General features: G+C 34.8%; 3 protein-coding genes across 3 annotated transcripts; 2 read left to right on the top strand and 1 right to left on the bottom strand.

Annotated features, from left to right (window-relative positions):
• The first annotated feature begins 1,914 nt into the window (after nucleotides 1-1,914).
• Nucleotides 1,915-2,998, top strand: LOC114733780 (BURP domain-containing protein BNM2C-like). Its single transcript, XM_028921276.1, has one exon. It carries the CDS (start codon nucleotides 1,978-1,980, stop codon nucleotides 2,812-2,814), a length of 837 nt encoding a protein of 278 aa, XP_028777109.1. The 5' UTR covers nucleotides 1,915-1,977; the 3' UTR covers nucleotides 2,815-2,998.
• Nucleotides 2,999-3,438: 440 nt separating this feature from the next.
• Nucleotides 3,439-5,352, bottom strand: LOC114733775 (mediator of RNA polymerase II transcription subunit 32-like). The gene is made up of 2 exons (XM_028921269.1): nucleotides 5,269-5,352; nucleotides 3,439-4,298 (listed from the first exon to the last, which is right to left on the bottom strand). Exon 2 carries the CDS (start codon nucleotides 4,259-4,261, stop codon nucleotides 3,821-3,823), a length of 441 nt encoding a protein of 146 aa, XP_028777102.1. The 5' UTR covers nucleotides 4,262-4,298; nucleotides 5,269-5,352; the 3' UTR covers nucleotides 3,439-3,820.
• Nucleotides 5,353-11,023: 5,671 nt separating this feature from the next.
• LOC114733769 (uncharacterized) lies at nucleotides 11,024-11,923 on the top strand. The gene has a single exon (XM_028921265.1). It carries the CDS (start codon nucleotides 11,024-11,026, stop codon nucleotides 11,921-11,923), a length of 900 nt encoding a protein of 299 aa, XP_028777098.1.
• The last annotated feature ends 2,759 nt before the right edge of the window (nucleotides 11,924-14,682 follow it).

Below are 14,682 nucleotides of genomic sequence, written 5' to 3'. Positions count from 1 at the left end.
ATAAGCTATTCGCAATTCTTCCTCAACCAGGGTAGGCACCAAAAAATAAAAAGAAGAAGCAGAAGAGTAAGAGGTGTTTGGTTTTGGATTCAAAATTGATTTTGGCGTGTACAAGAGTATTTGGATTTTTTTTTTTTAAGAAAACTTAATTTTAGCTCTCACAACCAAACCAGCCCTTAGTACATATTATCTCCGATCCTAAATATAAGAACTAGTTGACGAATTTGAATAAATTAAAAAAAGAAGTTAAGTTAGTTATTTGTAATAAATACGAGTTATTTTTCCTAAAATATCCTCGCTAATCAAGTGTATTAGCTAGAACTACCATTATTAGAAGGACTATTTGGGAAAAAAAAAGCATAAACATGATAGACAAAATGGATTGGGGTCTTTTATTTAGGACTAAACTAAAAGTCAAACAAGATCTTATATTAAGGACGGAGGTAGTACCAAAAATATAAAATAATAAGTAAAAAAAGAAAAAGAAAAGGCTTAGGAGGTTGTCTAGCGCTTATAAAAGGCCGGGTTTCTTCAAACTTGACACACACCTCCCATAGAGCTTTTCCTTGGCCACAGGAAGATGGCTCCTTCTCTGAATACCAAAACACTTTCACTTTGCTCCTTCTTTTCTCTCCTTCTCTTTTTGGTATGTAATATGTGCGCGCGCGCGCGTGCCCCACACCCGGCCACCCCATGCCTTTTAAGCATATTCTTTCTTTGCTAGTTTTTTTTTCTGCAGCATATATCCACTTTGTTCATTGCAGAAAGATTAAGCTTGTGGGAGCACGTCATATAAATATTGTCACATATCACTAAAATTTGCTTATAAGAAGTTACGCACTATTCATTAGACTAATATGAATAGTGCGAACCGTATCATCTTTTAGTACATAATAGTTAAACATTAAATAGTTTGTTATATATGTGAGCACCCAGTGATCTATTATGTTGTGTTATGTGTTGTGTATATGGTAAATTTTCTGTTTTTTAATTGAACTGCCTTTTGCAGCATGTGTGTGCAAGAGAGATGAAGGTAGAGGAAGAGCTTACAAAACAAACTGAAGCCTCAGCTGAAGCAGGTAACCCTTATATTACTGGATATATCAAACACAAAAAGGTGAATCAGCCTTATCTTGCTGGTTATATTCACTCTCAAAATGATAAAAAAGAAAAAAGCAAACCCTATATAACTGCCTATGGTGGGATTAAGGGGGACAACCAGCCTTACATAACTCAATATATTAATGGCAACAAGATAAATCAGCCTTACCCCACTGGTTACCGTCACTCCAGCAATGATAGGAGAGAAGAAAATGAACCTTATATAACTACTTACGGTGAGAGCAGAGCAAAAGGAAAATCGGCCTTATATAACTGGATATATCAAAGGCAAAAAAGTCGATCAGTCTTACCTTACTGGCTACCTTCACTCCGAAAAAGATCAAAAAGAAATGGGTGGATCTTATATAACTGGTTATGGTGAGAGTGAAAGAGAAAATAAGCCTTACATAACTGGATATATCAAAGGCAAAAAAAGCAGATCAGTCTTACCTTACTGGCTACCTTCACTCCGAAAAAGATCAAAAAGAAAAGGGTGGGATCTTATATAACTGGTTATGGTGAGAGTGAAAGAGAAAATAAGCCTTACATAACTGGATATATCAAAGGCAAAAAAGCAGATCAGTCTTACCTTACTGGCTACCTTCACTCCGAAAAAGATCAAAAAGAAAGGGGTGGATCTTATATAACTGGTTATGGTGAGAGTGAAAGAGAAAATAAGCCTTATATAACTGGATATATCAAAGGTAGAAAAGGAGATCAGTCTTACCTTACCGGCTACCGTCAATCTCAAAAAGATCAAAAAGAAAAAGGCAAACCTATAATAACTTCTTATGGTGGGAGCAAAAGAGAAAATCAAGCTTACATAACTGGCTACATCAAAGAGAAAAAAGGTGAATCAGCCTTACATAACTGCATATGGTGGTAGCAAGAAAGATTCACAAGGAGAGAATCCTACAGAGTCTTATGCAGCCACCTATGCAAGAGACTTCAAAGATTCTTATGCAGCTACATATAGAAAGGAAGAATCAGGGAGTAATGATGCAGCCATCAAACAAAGGAGATCATACGGAGGCATTCAAGACAGGCTTTTTCGCTATGGATGATCTTTACGTAGGCAGTAGGATGACCCTCCAATTCCCTATTGAAGAGTTTCCTCACTTCCTCACAAGGAAAGAAGCTGACTCCATTCCTTTCTCAACATCACAACTTCCAAGTGTCCTTCAACTTTTCTCAGTCCCTCAAGATTCACCAGAGGCTCAAGCAATGGGAGGCACACTCGAACAATGCGAGCTTCAACCCCTAACAGCAGAAACCAAGGTCTGTGTTTCTTCCTCAGAGTCCATGATTGACTTCGTTCGCTCCATCATCGGTTCTGATTCTCAACTAGACATCCTCACAACCACATTGCCTGCAACATCAAGTGTCCCTTTACAGAACTTCACTGTTCTGGAAATCTCTCCAGATATCTATGCTCCTAAATGGGTGGCTTGCCATCCATTGCCTTACCCTTATGCTGTTTTCTACTGTCACTTCATAAGCTCAGGGACCAAGGTCTTCAAGGTTAAATTGGGTTCTGAGAATGGAGAACAAATGGAGGCTTTAGGAGTTTGTCACTTGGACACATCTGAGTGGAGTCCTGATCATATTTTATTTGAGCAACTCGGATTCAGGCCAGGGGAAGCTCCCGTGTGTCATTTCTTCCCAATGAAGCATCTCATGTGGGTTCCTCTTCCCTCAAAAGCCACCATGTGAAAGTGAAGTTAATGTTGTGTCCTTGTTATGTGTGTGTCCAACAATAAATGAACAAGGCCGGCTAGCTGGACTCAGTGTTGTACAATACGCAGTAGATCTCAGTTGCCCTGCTTCTGTTGTTCATTATCCCCCGGTGATTTTTTGTGTTGTTTCTAAGTTATGATCCTGAAGCTTCTCTTGTTGACTCATCTGTTTTCACTTTTCGTTCGTGACATTAGCCTAGTTCAAATCAATAACTCACTTTATTTTTACCTTGCTCTGAACGATTGATTGAACATATAAACATTTAAGTGCATATAAAAAATTACATGCACACCAGGTAATAAACTGATTTAAAATTTTACTAGAATTAAAATATCAATTTAATCCTCAAATAATAATTTTCTAATATAACATTTGTTTTGGCTTCTCATCTAACTTAAAAACAAAAAGTTTACGTGATAAAGTGATTATCGATGAGAAGGGTAGCAACTAACAACGGAGCCTCTATGGCCTTTCTCAAGCTACAAACAGGATGTTCAGCGTTGCACTCGTCTATTTAGCTAGGAACACATGCAGTGATTATCCCCATAAACACCGAAGGACTATAAATTTATGAATTTATAAAGAAGGACCCGAGTTTCTAAAGGGAAAAAAATACGAGCAAGGGGATAATAAAAAATGGCTAATCCTATGAAGTATATGCTTTCTTCATTTAAAGCCTAATCCTATGAAGTAACTGCAGAAACCAGGGACATGCCAACATGTAAAGCCTAATCCTTTTGTTTGTTGTTCCTTCTAGGTTCCTCTCACTCCCCTCGTAACTTCGATGCTCAAATACATTCCACTTTGATTTGCAATTTAAAAGATCACAGTTCCTTTTGATTTGGGCGGAACTGAAATTCTAATTAAGGATTTTAACTTGGCTGATGCAAAGAGCTATACATACAAGTCACATCCGTCAATATATAACTCGTACGCAAATGGGAAAACAAAACGCTCAGAATAATTGGCAGTTGTATTTCAGTCACTGTGCGGGATCTTCAGTAAACCTAGCATCAAAAGGAGCCGAGGGATGAGAATGAGCTGAATTAGCAGCAGCAGATCCAGAACCATGCTGCAATTCAATCACAAGCCAGCGAACTGCTTTACTCATCTGTTCCAACCGAACTGCACTGATGGGTGGAAGTCCAGTTGTGGTAGATTGTCCAGACTTTCCTGCCACGGACCCTGTTGCCTCATCCACCAAACACTCTGATCCTATTCTCTGCTTCACAGACTCCACAAACTCTTCGGCTTGATCACATGCCACTCGAAACAATTCCCATTTCTGCTTAAAGTTTTCTAGAGCAGTGTCGGTTGCCATTGCTTTCTGGGCACCGGCATTTTCCTTAACTTCTAGCACATTTGCTGCTGCAGCAACAAAATCTTGATAGGCACTATTGAGCGAATCCACAAGGTTGTCCATTGAAATGCACTGGATAAAGATCTTGTGATTGCACAAACTGAGGCAAATTAGGATTCCAAAGTTAGGGCTCGAGAAAATCATATGCATTCAAGGCTCACCAACTAATTACCAAAGTTCCCAGACAATGACAAAGTAGAACATCTAAATAGTTTACATAAGCAGCCTTCAAATCAAGATAGAACAAACAAGCTTTAGAAACCATTTTTTTCTTCTTAATTCCCCCCCCCCCCCGGGGTTTTAGTTACTTCACCATTTCAGGCCCTACTAAATTCGCTCTTTCAACATAGAAACCTAGCAATCAAGATCAAACACAATCAAACAGAAATAATCTTGCTCCAAAGGTTCCTTCGCATAAGGAGAGGAATATTACGGCGCACTGTGGAATAATGAAAAACCAAAATTGCCAGGAATGTCCGGGATTAATAATGATGATAGGCCAAAATAAGAGGCGCCATGGGCCGGAAATACATAATATTTATCTCTGTCCGCCCTTGAATGTCAGAAGCTTTCGCTCAACATTATCTCTTGCCAATGCAACAATTATCCCAGTTAAGCGAAGAAAACTCCCTTCCCAACCACGAGAACGGAAGCGCATTTTTGGTAACGTAAGGAATTGCAGTTAATGAAAATTTATAGAAAATACGCAATTACACCAGCCGACCAATTATGCGCAAAATTTCTTTCTTCAAATAAGATACAAAAACGAGTCAATCTGCAAAAGTAATTGATGCTTGCTGCTATCGACATGGTGGGTGCTAATTCAAAACCAAGGAGAAAACTATTCAACCAACAGAATAGGAGGAACAAGGAGCCAAGCATGCGAAGTAGAAAGAGAGTAAGTAATGGACAAAAGCGAGATGCAGATGAAAAAAAAAACGCAAAAAAAAATGTGTGCATCAATATCCAAAAGCCAAGGAAGGGGAGAGAAGAGCTTTAAAGGCGAAAAGAAAAGGAAAGAAGGAAGGAAGCAACAAATTCGTCAAAATCCAAGATCCACAGAGCCTTACCGTATTCTGCAACAATCAAAACGGAACTCGAACTCGTGGATCTCCTCCTCGCCGCTGTTCTTGGTCCACTTCACGAAGTCACGTGTGTCGCTGTCGTCTCGTCGAGGGGCTTCGGAAGCACCTCCGTCGCGGATGGAAGGGAAGGAAAAGTGAATGAAAGCGGCGTACAAACATGGACTAAGGCCCATAATGTTGAAAGCGATCGGTTGCGTTGAATGGCCCAAGAGTGTGAGTTGTATATGGGACCGGCTTCAGGCCCAAGCGAGAGACCCGATTGTGGTGCTTTTTTTTTTGTTAACTTAATTGTGTTGCTTTTGATTTTTGGTAACTTAATTGTGTTGCTTTAATTTTTCGGGAAATTGCTTGTAAATGCCTATTTAAAAAATAAAAAAATAATTTCCCAATGCTACATGATATGTTTATACAAAGAAATTATCGGTACATACTCTAAATGATTTCATACACAAAAAGTACTCACGCAGTACCGAACAATTTAATTCCCCAAGCAATTATTTATAGGCAATTTTTCTTTGATTTTTCTAATTATTTTGTAAGAAATTGATTGATGATTGGTAATAATTAATTGAAAATAATTTCTTATAATAAAATGTAATAAGTCCACCTCTTAACATAAATTCTTTCAAAAAGATCGAATGCCAATTTTTGTGGCTATGTTTTTCATTTTGTAGGTTTACTTGTGTCGTTTTCACTATATTGGGTGTTATAATTGTTTTTTTTTAATCTTTACGTGATGTATGTCTAATGGAAGAGATGAAAAAGACTATTTTGGCGGAAAAAAAATTGATTCCCCATTGTCAAAGATGGATAAATAAGAGGGTATTATTGCCCCATTACCAAATTGTGCTTGGATGAAATTCTATGTTCAAACATGACGTTGATATGTTTTGTGTGTGTATGTTTAAATTTTATAAAATGAAAAAAAGAAAGAAAAGAAGAAAGGTATCAGATATGGATTTCCTATCACCTCTTTACATATCTCCTCAGAAATGTTATCAAAATTAATGAGTCAAAATAAGTACTATGATTCACTTCATCTATCATACCTACTCCTCCGATCCTTAGGGTGTGTTGGATGAAACAAACCATGGTTTGGAGAATAACTTCTGGAGAATAGATTCTGAAAAAAATAGATTTTGGGAAGAATAGATTTTGTGAAAAAGTGATTTTGAGAAGTGTGAGTGTTTGGATAGTTGTTATTAGAAGTATTTTATATATACAAATTGGCATAAATTAATATGATAATATAGAAAAAATATATTTTATGATATATTTTAATTTGAAGGAATAAAAATTGTTAAGATATATTTTTTATAAACATTATATTATAATATAAGATAATATAATTAATAAATAATTAATATGTATATTATATATATATTATAAGATATAAGATTAAATATATTTATAAAAAATATGTTTATAAAAAAAACAACAAGATACATATCCTATAGGCTCTCACATTCTCTCATTTTTCCTCCAAAGGTAAAAAATTCTGCTTTTCTCAAAACCATGGTTTTGGAGTCAAAACCATGGTTTTGAACCAAACCATGGTTTTGATTTTTTAAGGGTGTTTGACTAACATTTTCCCAAACCATGGTTTGGGGGGCTTGCCAAACACACCCTTATATAAGACATATTTAACTAATTTGATTAGATTAAGAAAGTAAGTAAGTTAGTTAATTATAAGAAAATTGACACATTTTTCCTAAAACACCATAATCATCTTTTTTAATACCCATACCTCTTCTACTTGATTATAGTTAAGTGAGTATTCACAGGGGTAATTTAGAGAAAATTGATAAATATGAGAATGGATATTATATTAGGACCAAAACCAATTCAAGAATTGAGTCCTATATTAAGGACCAGAAGAGTACAATTTTTTATCTAGAATAATATGTAACTAACTCATCAGCTAATCTAATGTTTTGGTGTAGATATATATATAATCTTGTATGGCTACATGACACAGTCAAATTCGAGCATATTGTCAAACAATATATAATCTAATATTTCACAAAAGTATTTCAAGAAAATCATGTTATGTTTGTGATTATTAACAAAGTTATTTAACTTATTTAATCTATTTAAATAAGTTAAATAGTTATTATACTAAAAGTCGAATTAAGTAATTCTCCTGGCAAAAGATATTGATTAATTCTTATTCTCATTGTTTGCAAGACTAGAAAGATTACCTAAACAATAATGGCCTATCGGGCCTTAATTTCTTGATTTTGAACTTATCAAAATTCAAACAGATCTTGTAACATATTATGATGGTAAGAAATAGGGCATTCATTAAATGATCAAGATTCAATAACTCGATTTTCTTCTGGTGCTGAGGTCTTATCACTAATAGCATCTTCTGCATTAAACTAATTGTCCATATTTAATTATCTCTTGGATACATATAATGAATGAGTCATGACTCTTCGATCTGTTGCCCATAGAAACGGTGTAAGAATAGTCTTGCTCTTCATACAATCTTATCTATAGGATATAATAGCATGTCATTAATGCAAAATGCCATACAAAGATCAGAATATAGCACTGATATAAAGAATATGAATGGCCTCCTCGATATTCTCCTACAACTTTAATAATATCTATTATCTCTCCCTTTTGATATATATATATATATATATATATATCTATATGTATCTCCACATCCTCATCTACCAAATAGTACATGCTTTGAGTCCAAGCTAAGAGACACCTGATTACGCTTGCTTAATTTCTCATCCTTACAAGAATTTGATTGACGATTGATAATATAATATGTCAAAAATATTTATTATAATAAAGAGTAATAATTCTAGTTGTAAAAAATCTTTTAAACATGGAATATATACCTCCGGTCCTAATTATAAGAGCCAGTTGACTAATTTGAGGAGAGTAAAGAAGTAAGTTGAGTTAGTATTTGTCCTAATAGTGTTGTCTTTCCTAAAATATCCTTGCTAATCAAGTATATTGATTAGAACTATCATGTTAGAAGGACTATATTAGAAAAAATTGAGGAAATATGAGAGACAAAATGGATTGGGATCTTATATTTAGGATCAAAATAAAAATCAAACAGGGTCTTATATTAAAAACCGGAGGCAGTATAACAAATTTGGTTGGCTATGTATATTGCTTCATGTCTTCACCACTTTAGCGCTTTTTTTTCCCCTTCTTTTGTTTTTCGCTGCAGATTATGATCATTGACGTTAAATTGACATATAGTATATCCAAGTGGAACTGCAATCATGCTTATCTAATCAACGTCTTCCACACTCCTCAAGAAGCAAAAGTAGCAAAGAACAGAGCACTGCAAAAAAACAAAAAAAGCTACAAATTAAATATTGAGCAGAAGAAGTTAAGCATCTGAACTAACTGGATATTTCTTTTGTGCTCCTTCCAGGAAGCAACTGAAATTGTCATTTACAGAAGGAGGACAAAAATAAAGTCTGGCGTTTGTCCCCCGGCCCCCCCGAACATATCTGTGATAACCCACATGCTGGGGATGTATAAAAGTTCATAATTTATATGACAAGATGAAATTTTACAGAGGGTGTGGTCAGAACTTTAAGGGATGTGGCAAAAGCTTGTTTCTGGCTTCCCTTGCAAGACTCAATCAATGAATTAAACATATGTACAATATGTTTACTACTACTTCCAGTCCTAAATATAAGAACTTGCATGTAGTGAAAATTACACTATATAACTTAGCTCTTATATTCAGGATTAAAAGTTACACTACACTAGTTTTTATATTTAGGATCGGTAGTAACATCTTCTGTGTGGACAATGAACATGATTATATAGTTCTTGCTCGTAATACATCAATACTATTGCATTTTTTATAACGCTATTTTGAAAAACATTATAGTATGTTCATACATATCTGGCAACAAATCTTATGTGTACCTCATACTCCCAATATAAGAAATAATAGAGCATGCGAAGAGCTATTTTGCAATTTGAGATGTCATTCCTACGCCATTTGAATTTATTTTCGTTGCAATTGTTTTTGAGCAAATATTTTCGTTGTAATTTAACCTGTTATCTGCATGTCAACAGGATTGGCTATTACTGTCTTATTATTATAATAATACCTCTGATTCTTAATATAAAAATTAGTTTGACATTCAATTTAGTTCTAAATATAAGACACAAATCTATTTTGTCTTTTATATTTATCAATTTTTTCTAAAGTAGTCTTTGTAGTAGTTACATATATTAAAGATTCTATCAAATAATAATTCTAATATGGCTAATGCACATAATTAGTTAAAATATTTTTAAAAAGACAACACCTATTTATTATAAATAATTAACTTAAAGATTTTCTTAATCTACTTAAATTAGTCAACTAGTTCTTATATTACTATCTCCGGTTATAATTATAAGACCAATGATATCTTATAATTAGGGCCAAGTGCAGTACTATTGGATAGGTTTTTATAAGGCAGAAATATAACATATTTCCATCCGCACATTGCGCAGGTACTCGACTACTCCATTGCAAAGTGTTCATCGAAAAAATATCGAAATATGATGGTTTTAGTGTTGACTACACACCATTATCCAGATGCTATTCATTTTAAATATCAGGCATTTTATTTGGAATTTCTAAATAATTAAAATTACAATTTTATAAAATGCTTTGCATTTTGAGACAAACATATAAAAAATGTCTTCATATTTGCTATAGAGATAATAATAAATACATGTAGTGTATGTTTTATTTGCTTACATCATTAATAAAAAAACTAAATAGCAAAGATGCAACAAAAAAGTGTATTCACTGAATAATTGAAGAAAACAATTCCTATTCTTATTCTTATTATTTAAATTTACAAAGCCCGATCGGATTTACATGTGGAAATAGTAGTTAATAATATAATGTTCTATAACAGTTACAGGTCTTCTTCCTTTTTGGTTTTTTTTTTTTAATTAAACCTGAACGATACTCTGAATATGAGGACAGAAAATTTAGCAAATTAAAATCATTAAATGATCAAAGAGATTCAAATAATACTAGTACGACTCCTTTCTCACTAAGTTCCTATCGCTTGATTAGTTATCTCATTTTCCGCACAATCATTAATGCAAATACTTTATACCTTTGACTTACCGGTCTGTCCATTATCATTCTCAAATCCCATTGGCTTCCCGTTGAGTTCAACTGGACACCCCGGTATGCAATTAGACATAATCCTAACCATCAAGCTTCGTGAAGATCCAAAAATCAGGGTTAGGGTTTTCTCATTTTTCTGCTTTTATCTTTTCCTTTTAGAATTTCATATCCACCTTTAATTTACATAAAAACACAGTACATGGTTTAGATTCAATATTTTATAAAATTATTATTTTAAATAAAATAAATAAATAACTTTAAGCGGTTGATATTTAACCAATACAGTTCAAAACTGTAGTATAAAAGAGTAAAAAAAAAATATTATAATAATAGTTTTATATATGCTATTAAATTTAAATTATCCATTTTTTGGGTAGATACTGAAAAGAAAATGAGGGGAAAGAGAGAGAGAGAGAGAGAATTTATTCCCAGAAAATCAGTGCTAATATCTGGAATTTGAATGGGCTCCTCTATATTCTCTTCAGACTTGAACTAATATCTTCCCTGTTATCTCTCCATCTGTTATATATACCCACACGTCTTCATGATCTACCGCTACTCAGCGAAAATATATATCCGTATCATTTCTTTGCCTTTCGCTTCCTTTCAACTATGAAGAGACATGAATTCAAAGGTGCAGAAGAAGAAGATCATGATTTGCTCGAACTTTCACTTTCTTCATCTTCATCGTCGAAACCTAATCTCTTACCATCACCTCCATTGTCATTATCATCACAATGCCCTTCGTTTCCTTCGTTACCCCATCCAAATTTTCCATCTGCTTCCTCTTCATCAAGCCCTAACCTTCAATATTCCTATTCAACACAAGACCTAGCATATCCTACGACACTCTTTCCTCCACCATTATCCACACATCCTTTGTTTTTTAATAATCCACAACTTATCACAGAACCGGCACCACTATTACCCACTACACAGCCCCGTTTAAGCCTAAGCGCAAACCCTGGCCAGAGAGCAGGCCTGTGCCTCCAGTCACGAATTTCTCGGAACCCAAATCGTAGGCCTCGTGGTGCAAAGAGTGAGACGATTCCTCCACCGTTTCCATGGGCAACAGATAGAAGAGCCATGGTTCACTCGTTGAGGTATCTAAGAGATAATCAAATGCTGACAATTACAGGAATCGTTCAGTGCAGGACATGTGAGAGTAGCTACGAGATGGGCTTCGATCTGGAAGCTAAGTTCGCAGAAGTTTCGACCTTTATCACGATTAACAAGTGCAACATGTACAATAGGGCTCCAAAAGTCTGGTTAAGTCCGATACTGCCGATTTGTAAGAACTGTGGGAACAGTGTACGACCCGTCGTTTCGGAGAAAAAGAGGTCGATTAACTGGCTGTTCTTGTTTTTGGGCCAAATGCTTGGCTGCTGTACGCTAGAACAATTGAAGTACTACTGCAAGCACACTGGGAATTTTCGAACAGGTGCTAAAGATCGGATCCTCTATATCACTTACCTCGGACTCCGTGAACAGCTCCAGCCTTCTGGCTTCTGATATTTGATCACATCCATGATCGATTCCGGACATGTCGTTTTTTTGTTTGCTTCCATTGACTAAATTCGTGTCCCAACAGTACGTAGTTTAATGACTCTTCTCTATCTACATATGACTGCTCATCTATATTTCATGAGATTTTCTTCATATAGTTGTGTCCCAAACATGTTGGTTAGGTTTAGAAACTAATGTGAAGTATGTAATTAATTTGAGTTTTCTTGTCCAGAGCGTGTCTCTATGTGGTCTCTCCTTGGACTCTAGTAAATTTTTCATTACCTCGAACTATTGCGCTAAAAATGTTATGTTACGTACATTATTTGTAGTTGTTTTGTTTTTTCGGTCAAATTCGTTTATGATGATTTTAATATCTTTAGTCTAAAAGATATACTCCTCCGGTCCTTAATATATCCTTAATATAGGACCCAATTGTTTAGTTGGTTTTCTTCCTAAATATAAGATCCATTTCTTATATTTATCAATTTTCTCTAAATTACTCCTATGGATACTCCTTTAACCATAATCAAGTAGAAGAGGGAGATTGGATATTAAGAAAGATGATTATGGTATTTTAAGAAAAATGTGTCACGTTTCTTATAATTAACTAACTTACCTAACTTCCTTAATCTAATCAAATTAGTTAAATGGGTCTTATATTAAGGACCGGAGGAGTATCAAATTAGATTGTGTTATTTATTGGGAGGAACTTCATATTCCTTAATTAGGGCTGCGTATTTAATTTGAACCTGTACATTGAAAACAAATCATATAATTAGCAGTAGTATCTTTAATCAGATTATAACCTCTCCTTATTAGTAGAACATGAAATTTTATGCCCACACAGTTACATACGTGTGTTCACGCACTGATAATAATGTGGTGCTGCACCGTTGAAAGATGAGGGAATTCCATAGTTTGACTAATGCACGAAATTTTAAGAGAGACAATGCAAGGCGGTTTTTAATACGCAAATTGATTTCAAAATGAAGAAAAAGTACATCGAGCATGTAAAAAGGTTGACAATGCTCATGCCTATACTTTTTTTCCCCCCAATGATCACGAGGGAGAGTGGAATGGTCTAGCCCGGTGGAAGCGAACTAGTAAGAGTAAGGTTTGAATTTTCATTAAGAGAAATATTTACATTTAGTGCTTAATAATATCTCAAACAAAATTGGTCAGGATGCCTGTGCCTAAGAAAATGCAGAAGTAGCCTTGGCATTTTGATTATCATAAAGCACGTCTGGGAATCACTCCTATATTTTAAAAAAGCAAAACCTCTTTCAGGTATTTACCTTATATGCTATAGTTGTACAAAGAAAATCCATGTGTAGTAGTTAATGTTGCTGTTGTGTGGCCGTTATGAGTCTGGTATTTGGCATAAATTCATACAAAAACGCAGCGGATTACAGACCTGTTTTGTAGTGAAACCAGGCGACAATGGAGCCCAAGAGGGTCCACCATATCATGACTTTGAAAACTTGCTGGCAGCGACAAACTCATAATACCAGATAGTGATATTTCAACGACACAATACACCAATTTATTATACATCTATCAAATTTTGAAGACGACCAATTGCACATATCAAATCTTGCTTGCCAGAAATAATCTTGTTGCATGCAATTCAATTTAGTCCCTTTCTGGCTTCACCTATCTATGTACTACCTCTTCTCTTTAATATAAGACCTTGTTTGACTTTTATTTTGATCTTAATTATAAGACCCTAATCCACTTTGTCTCTTGTATTTATACATTTTTTCTCAAGGTAGTCCTTCTAATAATGATAGTTCTAGCCAATAAATTTGATTAACAAGAAGATTTTAAAAAAGACAACAAGTGTTTATTACAAATAACTAACTTAACTTATTTTCTTAATTTCCTCAAATTAGTCAATTAACTCTTATAATTAAGACCAGAGGTAGTACTTCTTTTTTCTCTTGGATGAACCAAAATGCAAAACAAGTTCTTTCTATTGCCAAATATCTCATGTTTTAAGCTAATTAGACCTTACGGTAATCTTGAGATGTATCTTGCGATTCAGTTTAATTAGCCCCCTTTTGGCTTCACTTTTCTACTTTCTAATTAACGGGACAAAGCCAAAATATTGCAAAATAAGCTCCTTGTATTGTCAAAAACCTCATGTTGTAAGCTAGGTTCTTCTCTGTCCCCGCTAAGTGTAGCTAAAATAATATAAGATCTAGTTTGCACTTTGCAGTTTAATTTGAACCACAAACTAGATCTTATATTTTAAACTGAAGGCGGCATATGATAACCGTATAAGCTCCCAGGAGTTGCATATGTAAGAGTAGGGATGAAGAAGTCGCTTAACTACAAGATTCTAGGAGCAACTTTTGGAAACTACGTCGAAGTTCCCATCTCGTTTCAATTGGTAATATTTATAAGACTGTCTATGTGTTTATATTTTGAAATTAAATTACATAGTTAAATTTCATATGGACTGAAATTTGAATTAGGCTTATTATGACAAATTTTAATGCCAAATGACATGATTCATGTTACTAAGCACCACAAGTCAAATGTTCGTTAATGGGGGCGGTAATGTGTAAATATCACAAAATATCCGTCCTCGTAATAAAATATTATAGACCCGAGGACAGGACAAGGATCCCAGAGGCGCGAAAAGGCGTGCTTTGGCCATGGCCAAGGGTCGGGTCACGATCCGTAACCCAGACCTGTATCTAAAAAATGCATTTCAAACGAAAAGCAAAGGACCGAATGCGCAGAGAAAGCTTTGGCCAAAA

This window comes from Neltuma alba, unplaced genomic scaffold, assembly GCF_004799145.2.
Source record: "Neltuma alba isolate B1F8T4 unplaced genomic scaffold, ASM479914v2 tig00013031_pilon, whole genome shotgun sequence".
In the NCBI taxonomy this organism is placed as follows: domain Eukaryota; kingdom Viridiplantae; phylum Streptophyta; class Magnoliopsida; order Fabales; family Fabaceae; genus Neltuma; species Neltuma alba.
The sequence above is the reverse complement of the archived record's forward strand: the minus strand, read 5'-3'. Positions and strand labels throughout refer to the sequence as shown.

Coding starts and splice junctions, on each gene's coding strand:
- LOC114733775 (XM_028921269.1), bottom strand. CDS start 4,261: ATGGACAACCTTGTGGATTCGCTCAATAGTGCCTATCAAGATTTTGTT.
- LOC114733769 (XM_028921265.1), top strand. CDS start 11,024: ATGAAGAGACATGAATTCAAAGGTGCAGAAGAAGAAGATCATGATTTG.
- LOC114733780 (XM_028921276.1), top strand. CDS start 1,978: ATGGTGGTAGCAAGAAAGATTCACAAGGAGAGAATCCTACAGAGTCTT.